General features: G+C 45.4%; 2 protein-coding genes across 5 annotated transcripts; both read right to left on the bottom strand.

Annotated features, from left to right (window-relative positions):
- Positions 1-293: 293 nt before the first annotated feature.
- On the bottom strand, positions 294-6,246 carry LOC105567523. Its single transcript, XM_012022455.1, has 11 exons — positions 6,061-6,246; positions 5,716-5,954; positions 5,329-5,634; positions 4,491-5,134; positions 4,108-4,320; positions 3,402-3,725; positions 3,086-3,284; positions 2,794-2,966; positions 2,610-2,707; positions 2,250-2,511; positions 294-2,098 (listed from the first exon to the last, which is right to left on the bottom strand). Exons 2-11 carry the CDS (start codon positions 5,849-5,851, stop codon positions 1,577-1,579), a joined length of 2,877 nt encoding a protein of 958 aa, XP_011877845.1. The 5' UTR covers positions 5,852-5,954; positions 6,061-6,246; the 3' UTR covers positions 294-1,576.
- Positions 6,247-8,118: 1,872 nt separating this feature from the next.
- Positions 8,119-12,566, bottom strand: LOC105567522 (coiled-coil domain-containing protein 6). Of its 4 annotated transcripts, none has more exons than XM_012022451.1 (6): positions 11,879-12,566; positions 11,141-11,681; positions 10,793-10,928; positions 9,895-10,037; positions 9,678-9,787; positions 8,119-9,317 (listed from the first exon to the last, which is right to left on the bottom strand). In XM_012022451.1, the coding sequence occupies exons 1-6, from the start codon at positions 12,098-12,100 to the stop codon at positions 9,147-9,149; spliced, it is 1,323 nt and encodes a 440-aa protein (XP_011877841.1). In that variant the 5' UTR covers positions 12,101-12,566; the 3' UTR covers positions 8,119-9,146. The 4 variants fall into 4 exon arrangements, with proteins under 4 accessions (XP_011877841.1, XP_011877843.1, XP_011877842.1 ...); XM_012022453.1 differs by having other exon boundaries at positions 9,895-10,022; positions 11,879-12,563; XM_012022452.1 differs by having other exon boundaries at positions 9,678-9,772; positions 11,879-12,562.
- Positions 12,567-14,156: the final 1,590 nt, after the last annotated feature.

Genomic DNA, 14,156 nt, shown 5'->3' with positions numbered 1-14,156 from the left:
ATCGATTTTCCCGAACGGCCATTCTTGAGTGGATTTAAAATCGGGATTTCATTCCCGCCCTGCCACCTCGCGTGTATGAAATTTTGAGCGGGAAAATGCCCTGACGCAAAAAATACCCGAAATATCAACAGATACCTTGATATCGCATCGCACTATCGAGTCTTCGAGAACCGAACATATAATAAGAGACACCGTTTGATGACTGTATCCTAATAAGAAACAGATGCCTATCAGAAAAAAGGGGGAAAAGCCAACTTGCGTCACTTTCCTGTGTAAACGTAAAGTACACATACTTATTCGTTGAAGTGCATGTAAGCTTTCTTTGGCTGTTTTATTATTTACGTTAATAATATACAAAATGTTAACGCCATTAAGTATGTGCCATTACGTGTAATAGAATTTACTTGGGATAAGAACAAGGGCGACGCACAGGCCTCTTGTCTATTCAAGGAAATAAGACAAGTGTACGGAAAGTAAGACGCTGGAATAAAAAAAAACAGATTACAAAAATACATAAGAGAAGGTACAGTAGAATTGTAAGAATCTCTGCCTCCGTTTGCGAGACTAATACAAGTTGAAGGTAAATTGCCCGCGCTCGATTTTAACCATTTCGAGAACGTGTTCAAATATGTACATTAACTTACATTCATAAAGGGTGTATCAACAGGAGTAGAACTTCAATTGCGCGTCACTTTCCCCATGTTAGTTTTTGAAGGCTAATATGTGAGTTGTCACCTAAAAATATAGTATATTGACAAAGTTGAGTGAAGCTTATTGTCGCCAGTGGTATAATTAAACAAAGAGAAAATTTGTTAAAAGTCGACCAGACTGGCAAAAAGTGATCTTTAAGTGGAAACAAATTACAAACGCTCAAACCGCAATACAAAGAAAAGAACGTTAAGTATGTACAAAGAAGGAAAATACCTAACGTTGACTGAAATGGTATATTAATTAGAGCGCTGTATGATTCGCGCGACGAAGCGTTTTTATTCAAATAATTTATGAAAAGCGCTCATTTATGGCGACTCAGAAAGTTGCGCGGAAATCTGGCCATAATATGCCCTCCAAAACCGCAATAAGCAATTTACCTCCTGTCAAGACACTCTTTATGTGCAATATTTCACAATTATACAATCAACGTGTCTTCTAATGAGAACGCATGCTGCTTAATGCACATCGTTGGTCGGCGAATATTTTGTGTAGATTACAGTCGACGAAATTTAGATTCTCGTCGGTATCTATAGACATAATTTACAAGATAGATGACTACATACTACAAAGGATAACCGATATCTGTACATTTAAGAATATAGAATCTCTTTTATGATAAGCTTTTGTTTTAGAAAACCAGCCGTTTAGCCTTAGTCTTCTCAACATATAAGGGCCTGAGCAAAATGACTGTTTTATATTCTTAAGGCAGTCTTAAGACAATGTTTTATGTTTTAAGCCTTTGTCTTGAGGTAATGCACAATAACTGTCTTATGTCTTAAGAGTACAAGACAGCCATTCTGCTCAGGTCCTAAGACAATCGACCTTCTCGTATGTTAAGATACGCGTGAAGCGACATGCTACAAGTTTAGTAACAGTCCATCGAGTTGACGTCGTTCTGCTTGTACATCGTCAATATATCATCTAGAATCGACTCGAAACTACTGGTATACGTCTTCAGCCAGCGATTCTTCTCCTCGATGTACGCGTCGATGTCGCAGTTGAAGATCGCGTGGAGGAAATCTTGGCGCGTCACGGACGAGATGTAACGCAGCGTCTTCTTCTCCTCCTTCTCCTCCTCCTCCCCCTCTATTGTCATCTCGGTATCCATGGAATTCTTGTAGATGTTTGCGAGCAGATTGGCATCGTTTGCATCCACGATCTCCTCAATAACGTGCGAGGCATCCCGCGTTTTCTCGCCGTAAGTAGACGAAGGAATGGACGGTGTTTCGTTAACATAGACGGTATTTATTGTGGTGTTATTTTTCACCGGCGACGGCGGTTCGTCCAGCTTGTACCTGAGCAGACAGGTTTTCAACTTGTCGATTATCGCGGCGGACACTTTGCACACCTCGAAGTCACTGTCATCCTTTAAGGTAACCAGAAGCACCTGAAAGATCAAGGGAAAAAATCGCTCAAAATATCAAGATTTATTTATAAAGAATTTATGCATTATATTCACTCATTCATTTCTTCAGCTGCTTATGGACTGTAAACTTTAGGAATGTGAAACTCGCGACATCAAAAATCTATTTACTTACACCTAGACAATTTTGCCGCGCCAACTCGTCCAGTGCCTTGTTGAGCCTCCGCTTAATCTCGGTTTCGTTCAATGCCACGATCTTCCTGTGCTCCTTGGAAAACGTTACGTTCGGGAAGCAGTTGTCGAGCATTCCCTGATCCGTCAAGTGCGATTTAACAAAGTGATCCCAAAAGGACAACGCATTTATCTTCACCTCCCAGTGCAGATCAAACACGGCCGCCACACACATCGCTCGCAAGATCGAATCGATGACCTCTTTCCTGCAGATTGTACGACATTGATTATTGTACAATGTATATTAAAATTAGTTGCTTCACAATGTATCAAGTACTATTGATTTAAGAAACTCAATACGTACGACCACTTCTGATAAACGTACAACTCCTTAATTAGATTCACAGCCTCTCTCCTGACTATAGCCTCGCTTTCCTCCTTGAGTAGATAAATCGCCGTTTCCTGCAAAAATCAGTTAACTCATATAACTCATCTTTTTTCCTCAACGATATTAAAAAAACGAATAAAGAAGAGGTAAGTATACATACGAGTAAGTCTACTTGCGACAATTGCTGCTGCCACAGCTTGTTGATGCGTATCATAGTAGTGACGAACGTCAACGCTGACGCTCGCACGTAACTCTCGCCGTCTGTTTTAATAATGTCGACTGCCACTTTCGGAAACTGGTTAATCAACAGAAAGTCTTGGAATGCCGGATATTCTGCGAAAAAATTATGCATTTCTACAGGCTTTGTCCTACGTTAATTATGTACGTTGTCCTAGCTATGTTAATCAAAACAAATAATAGGCTATCCAATTTCAATAGACTGATTCGCTTACTATCTTCGGAAATAGTCGCGATGGTGTTGAGAACCTCGAGAACACTGTCTCTCACCTCCCAATTGGGATCGTGCAACCTTTTGAAGAGCGTAGGTCCAATCTCGTTCATGTGGCTGTCCGAGTCCACGAGTAGCGCCAAATTAGGCGGCATGAAGTTATGGATGGCGAGTTTGCACAGCTTCAACGCCTTCACACAGATCTAAATGGAAAGATGGAAACTCAGATGGTCGTTTTCCAGCTTCTTTTCCAAGTAACGACTATTGCGATTGAACTTTTCTCACACGAACAATTAACGTCTCAGCAGTAAATCTTTTACCGTTGGTAGTATCCCGGGGTGATTGAGAATCTCTTGTGCGAGGGACAACACACATATCGTCTCCACGCATTCCTGCCATTTCAGTTTAAACTTCTCTGTCATGATAGCCAAGCCATCGAGCAGCGACGCCAGCAGAATAGGATAGTCCACTATAGGATCACCGTCCAATATCGATTTGTATAGGAACTTCCGCGGATGCTCCGAAGGAGAGGTGCTGTTTACGTTCGACGACGTGAAATTCCTCGTTTGCCCACACCTCCACATGTCCGGCATGTAGCTCTTCAAGACGTGGCATAAAGTTTGGAAAGTGATCACAGCTACGTCCTGGAGAAAGGCACAATTACAAGAGTTGATCGAGATCAATTTCATTTAACCTTCGACAGAGAACGTGGGGTCTGTCAGACTCCAGTCACTAATTTCCAATCATAGTATCCCTACAACTTTCTATGTAGACGCAAGTGAAACTTTACTCGCTGAATTTCATTATACACCTTTGCCGGGTGTCAAGAAAAATATACATATTTTGTTTTGTTCTAATAAATAAAAAAAGTTTCATCATATTTTAATTGTTACATTAGTTTGTAGTTCATTGGTCACTTATAAATCAATATATTCTGACAATATTGCTTGTAATCAGTTTCGTATCCCGTGGGATCCAGCGAGCCCCACGTTCCCTGTCGACGGTTTATAAACCGTATGTGCTCACTCTGTCCATTATGTCTGATATTTCGAGGAGCATGTCGATAGAAACTTTACAAATCTGCTCCATCGGAAAGTCCCCCTTCCGTATTATGTCCCTCATGTTGTAAGCTAATCTTTGTACAGTGATGCACGTTACTTCGAAAATTTTACTGATAAACATATCGAAGAGATCTTGATTAAAGTGATTCTTCTTCATGCACACGCACAGTGGTATTATCTGTCAACAAATAAAAATCGGTTTACTTGTGTCCAGTCACACTCGCAAGCCCGTATCAGACTATCTCACGATAATCTCGACTGGTCAAATCAGTCTAATCTCAATCCCAACCCGCAGTCTGATACGGGCTGCATGAATATTGAATGCGCGAGAGCTGCGACCGACTTTACCATTAATGTGATGGCTTGGTGCTCAAACTTGTGCTGCTCGGGCGGAACAAACTGGCGTAACGCGAGCAACTTTTTCCAGTACGTCATAGAGAACTTGTTGTTCTTCAGCAGCTCTATAATGTCCTTCTTCGACAGCAACATCATGGAAATGTAGCACAGACCGTAGCAGAACTTGTTCCACGCGTCAGTGTCGATTATCGTCGTATGCTCCTTGATTCCCTGCTTCAGCTTCAGAAACAGCGACAGCAGCAGCAGTTTGTGTACGTGTTGGAGGAACCTGGTGCTGATGCAGACCTCGAACAACGCCTTCATCCGCATCTCGAGGTCCACGAGTCTCTCGATCAGCTCGGGAATGCTGTTGTCCAGGCTGGCGAACAGAGTGTTCTCTAGGATGCTGGTCAACAGGTCCAGCGTGGTGCACAGCAGCTTGTTCTGCTCCAGATACGTCTCCTCCAGGGCCTGATGCATTTGCACGTCCAGAACGTTGCTCATCAGCGGAGCGGCGACCGCCAGAATGATCTCTTTGCACGTCTCGAGGTTCCTTTGCTCGTGCAGCAACAAGGTCCACAAGAATCTCCGGCTCTCCCTCGTGACGTACATCGTCTGATTCCAATGCGCGTAGTTCACAACGTCCTTCCACACGCCTATTGCGTTTAGGAAGACAATTGTTATTATTAATCTGCAAATCTGAATACGCAAAATAACCATACATTTTACACACACATACTAAAATTAAACAAATATATACACGTTCCAAACAGTAACGTTTTCAACCTTCTGCTTTCCGTAACATAATTCTGGATAGAAGCTAAGCATCAATATCACGGTTTCGCCTTACCAGACTGTATCACCCACTGTCTGCCGCTCCGATGAACGATCAAATCCAACAGCATTGTGGTGTATGCCATCTTAATGGACGCAGGCAAATCGTCCCTGTGCAACTGCAGGATTCGGTAGAGTCGATTATACACGTCCTGGCACTGCCAGTAGTGGAAGCGCAGCTCGTGCTGCGAGATGATCCCCACTAGTTTCAGGGTAAACGTAATCACAGGCTGCGGGACCTTCTGCCCGGACTCCCAGATCGCCACGGCCCTCGGTATCCACTTCTGAAAGACCTCGCAGTACTCGTAATCGACCGTGGTACCTGCAAGATTATAGGCAGCGAGGTATAACATTATCTGAGCGACGAGGGGGAGTAAAGCCGAGAGAAGCATCCTCTCCTTACATTCTTTCGTGTTCTCCGCAATGTGGGTGAGCAAATGGTCCAGGTACGTCGTCGAGACAACGTTGTAATCCGGCAGCAGGAACAGGTCCAAGACCTGCGCCAGCACCTCCTCGTTCCTCTTCCTGCACGAGTTCATCGCGACGTCGCCGACAGATCCGCCCCGCGGGCTCCCCAGCTTCGATCGGCGTGCAAACGTGCGGCGAGAGACTGGCGCGACGGGACGAATTTTTATTTACGTTCTGCAAGTGACGATTAACGCTCGTTGACAAGATGAAAAATTTCCGATACGCTGATAAGCCACCATTTTGCGAAAATCGAGAGAAACTCGGGAGATGTACCACTCACGGCATTTGTCCAGCGACGGGGCTTTATCCGCGATGTTTCGACGGCCGTGACGTTCGGCTGCGGGCCCTTTCTTGACACAACACGAAACCGCCTGAACCTTAGCACGTGCGCCGATGAGACACTGATCCAAAAATAGGCTCGTTTCCGCGCAAATTGGCGCGACGTCGTCGATAACGCGGATCCCAGCTGTACCCCCTCAGCCGAGACGCGAACCCTTGACGCGTCAGGTTCCCGCGTTACCGACAACGCAGCCGAGTGGCGCGCCATTTCAATTGTACCCTTACGAAAGGTACGTTCCGTTTCACGCATAAAGTGTCATTTATCTTTAACATCGGGAAAATAACAAGGATAAATAATACACGGTGTTCATCATGCGTGAAACGGAACGCGAAAACATGGATTCGCACGCGAATTACGTGTAGTAAGCTCGCGAATTGACGGCGCGTCGCTTGCGCAAAAGGAGCGGGCAACGGAGTAATAGCAAAAACGTGACTGTATTTCATAAAAGCTTGAGTAAAATACATGCTATGTAGCTGTGAAGCATATCTGCGTTAATTACAGTTATCGATAAGAATCCTTTACGTTATCATAAAATTCTATACCATATACGACCGTTTATGCACGTACGATGTATCGAACGACACGAAGACAACGTATGTCTCGCACAAGACGCCGTTCGATACAACGTACAATAAACAACGCTTTGACCTGAATCTCACATATTGTTTATAACACACTCGTTTATAAACGACCAAGGGTTCTCGGTCACCTCGCGTCACGAGATCGGAGGAGAAACAAGCTGCGCGTGAGAGGAAATCGCTCGCGCGGATGTGGATTCTGAAATGAATCTCGTATCAAGCGACGATCACGCGCTTCCCTCCGCTTCTCGTGTCGTAACTCGGTGGTGACCGGCGCACAGATGGACATCAAGAATCTTCAGCGAACAAAAAACGGATCGACCCTTCGGTATCGAACTCTACGGTCATTTCTCGAAGTCTCGAGCTCCAAGCCTTCCAGATTACTGGAATGAAGGGATCTCCTCCCCGAATGGCTTCGAGAGCAGACGTCGAAACATGATCTCGAAAGAAAAGCAAGGATCTAAGCTTCTAAATTTCACAACTAGAAATATTAGCTGGTATTTATAGTCGGTTCTCACTTCGATTTCTAAATACTTGAAATTATTATAAGTTGAATATTAAATATTTGAGCTCTCAAGTATAAGAACTACGAATACCAGCCGTTAAAGTTTCGAAGATAAGATTCAGAGCATCCGAAATTCGACAAGTCCGGATTTACTGCGGACGTTATCCTAAAACAATGACGCCAAACTCCTCAGTGTGACGTAACAAACAACGGATTAACGCAAACGTGTATCGTTGGTACAAAAAAAAAACAATTTACTGTATAGGAAACAAACTCTCGAATGACTCGAATGCAAGATCTGTCTTTAGCGCGCCGCGCTCTCAATAGGCTTTCCAATATCAAAATTTCCACGCGACCTAACTCTTCTGCAAAGTATTCTAATAGCGAATTCGGTTGCTTGCACTAGCGCGCACTAAGGCTTGTTTACAGTCAATTCTCATATTTAAGAATAGTCTTGAATATTCTTGAAATATTTCGTGACCAGTAAAATAATCTGTATAGCATCCATACGGATTATGTTTTGGCTAAATACTCTGTGAAAAGTATATTTAAGACAAAGTTAAATATAGGAATTGACTATAAACTGGCCTTGGTGTGCACTCAGTGCGCGCTAGTGTAACCAACCGAATTCGCTACAAGACTAATGGATTTACAATTAAGGAATAAAAGTTGTCGAGGCAACGTGTCTCCTACGTGTACGGCGATCCAAGATTTCAAAATCCAATGATTCTAAGAGCAAAGGACCTCCCCAGAGACGTCTGAGCTTGAGAAAGCGGCTTAAAAACACGAGAAATCTTTAGATCCTTTTTACATGTAGTTCTGAACTTTGTAAATTGATAAGATCCTAAAAATATCGTGTCAACGCTTACACTTTTGTGGGTTTACATCGATCGTTAAACAAAAATATTCACTTTAAGTATTATGTATATGTATTTGTATGTATACTTATATAGACACTTAGATATACTTAAGCGTTTAGAGCGTACACTCTTCTTTTAGATCCGCAAGTCTGCTTTAGATTCTCAGATCGTTGGACTGTTGAATCCTTGGAACTTTTAGGGCCTTCAATTGTCACGTTCTCTCATTTATCGAATTCCAAGTTTTCTTAGATACCGTAGTCCCGGCGATCGCTGAGATCTCCCCGGAATCTGACTCTACCCCGATTACGTATTCCCTTTTCTTTTCTCTTTCCAAATCAGACAATCTCCCCTTTGAAGGAACTAATCGAAACCTCTCCTCTAGAGTTATGCTTCCGCCTCTACCAGTACTCGCACGCGCTATGTGATTACTCAGGCTCGAAGCTAAACAAATACAACACCCGTTAAATCGTGTGTGAACACAGCGACACTACACCCTAGTTACTTTCGTTTACGTTCTTAAACGCACAATAAGATTACAATAATATCCGCAAGTATGCCGTGTAGGCGTCTGTTCAGCATTCGCGTTCAATATTTATACTATGGTTACTTGGAACATGGAAGCAACATGTCAATGTTTCATTTTTTTTTTCATTTTCTTACGTAGAACACTCAAACGATATTAATTGCGTAGTACGACAAAGAGCTCGGTCTGAATGACATTTCAGGCGTCATACGAGAGGAAAGGAGCAAGATGACGAAAAAGATCATCCCGTGACCAAGAGGCGAGACGCTTTCGCGACTGCGTTGTTTAACTCTATATCTGCCCTTTTCCAGAAATAATCACGTTTCCCTCTCTCTGTCTTCCTTCTCCCGTAGCCCGTAGTGTTACACATTAGAGCTGAAGTAGTAGTTACAAACGGAAACATCCGAGAAGAAAAAGCGCCGACGGCCGGTGTCACGGGCCGAACGTGCGGCCGACTTCCCCGCATATCTCTTAGTTGGAACGCACCGTTTGGAGAAGTACCTTGCGCGCGACTATATAAAAGGGGTTTCTGTGGAGAGCCCTCTCCTCAACTTGGCGACTTATGTTTTCGCGATGTCCATCGGTGAACCTGAATGAGGCGCAGATACGGGGTTCGCCGTAGGATTGGGAGCGATGGTCGGCGGCCCGCCGGGACTCACGATAGTGGGCGGAATCGCCGGCTTGACGAAGCGGTCCGAGGTGCGTCTGCTGGACGATGCCACAATGTGTCCCTGTTTCGCCAAACATTTGCAAATAAGGATAAAACGGTCATTCCTCAGAAACGCCCGTTTTCACCAACATCGCTTAATTGTAATCTTAGTTTAATTCATACTTTGTCTCTGTCCGGTTTCACCAATGTCGCTTAATTCTGATATTAGTTTCATGTCTCTAGCGGGACATTAAATTGAGATAAAAATTAAGCGACGTTGGTAAGACCGGGCCTTAGCGGTTCTCTCAGTCATTGAACACAATCGTTGAACAATGCCAGGTACTAATTGAAATAAAATTGTCCCGCGGTAAGGAAAGATCTTTCTAGCATACAACGATCAATTAGTCTCCAGCAATGATTCTCTGCGTAATTAGTGATTTACCCCAGAAGGAGGCGATGAGCTCGCGAATGGAGGGGCAGTCGGCTGGCCGCAGGCGTAGCACCGATTCGCGCTGAAGCCTTCTCTGGAGGTGGAACCTAGTACGTTAACACCTAACGATACAATGTGCACTTGCATGAACTCTTATAAATTGGTATACTGATATATCCATTCACATTTATTCACGCGTTCTCTGACTAAATAGCTCTTGTCTACTCACCAGGGCTTAGTGGCCTCGAGGAACTAGGCGAAGGATTGTAGGGCACAGGACTGGACACCGTGCGGGTCCTTATGTTCCCCCCGGACATGACAATTTCGTTGTAGTGCCGTTCCTCTTCCATCTCCAAGCTGCGAAAATCATGTCTGTGAGATTAGGAACAATAAGTGTCTTTTGAGTCTAGCATTCGGTTACACTACAGGGGGTGGACAAAATAATGTGAACACCTAACACACAATATTTGTAAATTAATTAATAAGGTGTAGGGCTACCGTTTGCTTTTAAGACAGCTGTAATTCGTCATGGAATAGATTCGTAGAGTGTACAGATAGGATTGTTCAGGTGACTGTTGAGTTCTGCTGCCACCTTTGCTGCGGTAGTTTTATGTTGCTTGGTCACAATCCTTTTTACAATTCGACTATCTGTTAACGTTGTTTTGCGCCCACTTGTTCTCTTCGTAGACGTTGTTTTGCCATGTTTTGTGTAGGCTGTCATCACCGTGGGTACTGTCGCTCGTGAAACGTCAAACAGTTCAGCCGTTTTCGTCACAGATGCTCCTGCTAACCGAGCACCCACGATTGGGCCTTTTTCGAAGTCTGACAGGTAGCCCATTTCACCATCCGATTGTTAACATCGTCGTAAAAAAAAGCGAGTAGTATATTGAAATATAAACTAGAACGGTTACTACGTAAAGTGCGCCACATATGCGCGCCGCATCGTTCATACCTTGGCAGGGGCACCAACATAAACAAATGTGTAATATTTAGCATGGTGTTCACATTATTTTGTCCACCCCCTGTATATTTATACAAATTATAGTTTGACAAAAGGAATAATATCAAAAGATGCCGCATGCAATAATTTGAAAGAAAAACAAAAAGGAAAACACAACTCAACCGACCTGGACTCCGACTCCGAGAGGTGTCTGCACAAGGCCTCGCGACGCTCCACCTCTAGCTGCAGCTTTCTCTGCAGTCTCAGATTCTCCTCGCGTATCTGCTTCTCCTCGTTGACGTACCGCTTCATTTTTTCCGTATCTGAAAACGACGGTGAATTTAGGAGACTGAATTCCTTTTAGCGATGAATTGGGATTACGTGCACGATCAAATTCGATCAGTCGACTTTTGCAATTTTCGTGATTCATGCTTGTTTATCATAAATGGAACCGTAGCGTTTTCGGACGGCGCATTCCTTCTCGAATTCGATCGGTGATCCCAATCCGGATTGGAGACGAAGACTGTGGCCTCACGTTCTTGCTGCGAGATGAGCAAGGTGTGCTTCAATCGTGCAACCTCGCTTCTCAGAGTCTGAATGTGCGTGCTCAGGTTTGTGGCGGTGTCACCGTTGTTGATCTCTCTAGGCGAGGTAGGGTCCGAGACGGGCTGGTCCAGCTTGATCTGCAGCATCCGCTTCTCGGCCTCGAGCTTGTCCATTCGCTTCCACAGCTTGTTCACCAGCGCCTCCTGCTCCTGCTCCAGAGTGTTCTCCAGCTCGACTTTCTCGCGCCGCAGCTGCTCCAGATTGCTCTGCTTGGCAAGCGTCTCCGCCTCCAGCTTCTCGATCTTCCTCATCAGCTTGTTCACCAAGCACTCCTGCTCCTGCTCCAGCGTCTGCTCGAGCCGGCACTTCTCCTGCCGCAGTTGATTCAGCTTCCTCGACAAGTCATTGGTAAGACACTCCTCCTCCTGCTCGTAGTGGTGGGCCAGAGTCTCCTTCTCCTTCTTCAGAGCCTGGATCTTCTTCAGCAGCGTGTTGCTTATGAATTCCTCCTCTTGCTCGGCTTTCGCTTGCTGCAAACATAAGGAACGTGAGTCACGAACGAGACACTCCGTGAAATATGGGATAAAATAAACAACAGCTGTTATCTCGATTAACATTTAAATAGACCGAGTCCGCCTCGCGGATCGTCAACGGCAAGATGTAACATTCGATACCGCTCGCGCGTATAAAGAAACAGAGGCGAAACAAGGAGGAAATGGACTCTCACAATGATGACAGACGCCTGGCGCAGGCCGCGGTTCTCCTCCTGCAGCGCCTTGACCCGCAGCTTGTACGTCTCGAGCTCGACCTTGAGCACGCGGTTGTGCTGCTGCAGGGACTCGATGCGCTTCTGCAGCTGCTCGCGCGTCACCGGCGACGGCGGCATCATGATCGGCCCGCCGTCGATCGAGCTGGAGTCGCTCTCGGACGCGCTATCGCGATCGGCCATGTTTTCCACGCGGGTAAACGGCGACGGGCGGCAATGACGAGTGACGGCGCGAACGGCGAGGGTGCTTCACGACCGGTTATCGCCGGCCGCCGCTCATCGTACGCGACCCCGGAACGGGGGAGGGGGGGGGGTGAAACACGGAGCCTGGGCCCCTGAGACTCTGAGAGTCGCCCGGCGCCGCGGCGTGCCCACGTGCACGTGTGCCCCCTCGACTCTCAGCGCGCGTACGCGCCGCACGCTCAGGGTGGACGCACGCGGGATACGCGATTACACCGTTTCAGCGCGGCCGCGGCGCGGCGGCGGACATGTGGCTCGCGCGCGCGCGAGAGAAACGGAACGGCACCGCGGAAACTTGTATCAGCTGTTTGGGCCGCTGCTCGCTCGCCGACTGTTTTCGCGACCGCGAAAGTGGCGCGGCGCGTTCCGCGGATTCTCTCTCCTTCCGTTCCGCGCGTTGTGCGCCGTGATTCGTGGCCGACCGCGGGGACACCTGGCGGTGGGAAATGGCCCGGGCGACGCGGCCATCGGGCGATACATGCGCGCGGGCCCCAAGGCCGGCGGCGTGCGCCTCTTTTATTTCGGATTCGATTCAAGGGGCGGTATTCGCGGACCTGATTGCTCGTTTTCTTCGTTTTCTTGTTAAATGTTGGACCAGAAAATATGAAAGACTGGACCCCGCACTCGGATCTTGGGTGCTTTCCAGCGAGAGACTCGAGAGGTCTGTTCGCGTCGCATGCGCCAACAATCCCAGCATGCTCCTGCTTGCCCCAACGACCAATACCGTCACTTAAATCGTTAATAAAATAACGGTATTGGTCGTTGTGGCAAACAGGAGCATGTGGGACGCGAACGGACCTTTATGTCCATTTCTATCGATGCAGATTAATTTTCCTAGTAGCACAGTGCATTGGCTAAACATTGGCTAAATATTGGTTCAATGTTGGTTATATTAGAATTGCATTGGCTGATATTTAACAATGTAATAACAATATTGGTCTAATATATTGCTAAATAGACATATTGGCTAAATAAAGCCCGTATCACACTACAGATTGAGATTAGATTGAAATTTAACCATTCGGAGTATAGTTTACTAATCTCGCAGAGCGCAAAGCGACGTAACAGCTTACGACAAAGACGCAAGCGTAAACGCAGATAGCGCACAAGCTTTGGCGTAAAAGAAACGTCGTATATGGCTGGTATTACATTTGTCGTACGACAAAGTTTTTAAGCGTATTGATTGGCTAAAGGATAGTAAAATTCTCGAGTATCTAGAAACTTTCTATTCAGCGGCCAATCGACACGCTTGAAAAATTTGTCGTACGACAAATGTAATAGTACCCTATGACGTTAAGGCCCGAACACGCGAAAAAACTTAAGCGGCGAAATTTAAAACTTAAAAGAAATGACCAGTAGCTGCCGAGAGCGCGAGCAGCAATTTTGAAACTTAAGCAATTTGAAAATTCCGATTGGTTGAGATTCTTAAGTTTTAAGTCTCGCTGCTTAAGTTTCTTCGTGTGTTTCCAGCTTTACTTTACTTTTGCGCCAAAGCTTGTGCGCTATCTACGTTTGCGCTTGCGTCTTCGTCGTAAGCTATTACGTTGCTTAATTGTTTGAGAATACTAGATTTACATTATTTCCCAATATTGCGCCGATATATTGTGCTACTGGGGTTTGATCTTGACTTTCTTTTTATCTTTTTCTAGTTCTAGGAGTTGGAAAAAGATGGAAAGTAAATTGAACCGAAATTAAAGTCAATCTGCATTGGCAGAAACAGACATTACGCCCGTTTCTATCAATGCAAATTAACTGTAGTCTCTGCTTAAATTACTTCTCGTTTCTTCTTCCAACTCGTAAAACTAGAAAAAGATATAAAGCAAGTTGAAAGTTGGACTGCGTCGGTAGAAACGGGCATTAATCCACGATTACTACTAGAGCTCCCGAGTACACGTGTACTAGACTACACGTGTAATCCGTGTATTTAACTTATCCGTGTTTTAACCCGTGTACACGGATATCCGTGAACGTGATACGTGTACACGTGTACACGAATATC

This window comes from Vollenhovia emeryi, unplaced genomic scaffold (genome assembly GCF_000949405.1).
Source record: "Vollenhovia emeryi isolate VEMERY1.0 unplaced genomic scaffold, V.emery_V1.0 DF939137.1, whole genome shotgun sequence".
Classification (NCBI taxonomy): Eukaryota; Metazoa; Arthropoda; class Insecta; order Hymenoptera; family Formicidae; genus Vollenhovia; species Vollenhovia emeryi.
This window is presented reverse-complemented; position numbering and strand designations above follow the sequence as displayed.

Excerpts from the sequence above, each read along its gene's own strand:
- LOC105567523 (XM_012022455.1), bottom strand. The coding sequence starts at position 5,851 with ATGAACTCGTGCAGGAAGAGGAACGAGGAGGTGCTGGCGCAGGTCTTG. Across the intron at positions 5,135-5,328 it reads ACAGTGGGTGATACAGTCTG|GCGTGTGGAAGGACGTTGTG; the intron begins GTAAGGCGAAAC and ends TAAACGCAATAG. Across the intron at positions 2,512-2,609 it reads TACGTTTATCAGAAGTGGTC|GAAAGAGGTCATCGATTCGA; the intron begins GTACGTATTGAG and ends TACAATCTGCAG.
- LOC105567522 (XM_012022451.1), bottom strand. The coding sequence starts at position 12,100 with ATGGCCGATCGCGATAGCGCGTCCGAGAGCGACTCCAGCTCGATCGAC. Across the intron at positions 10,929-11,140 it reads GCTCATCTCGCAGCAAGAAC|ATACGGAAAAAATGAAGCGG; the intron begins GTGAGGCCACAG and ends CGTCGTTTTCAG. Across the intron at positions 9,318-9,677 it reads GCTCATCGCCTCCTTCTGGG|GGACACATTGTGGCATCGTC; the intron begins GTAAATCACTAA and ends TTGGCGAAACAG.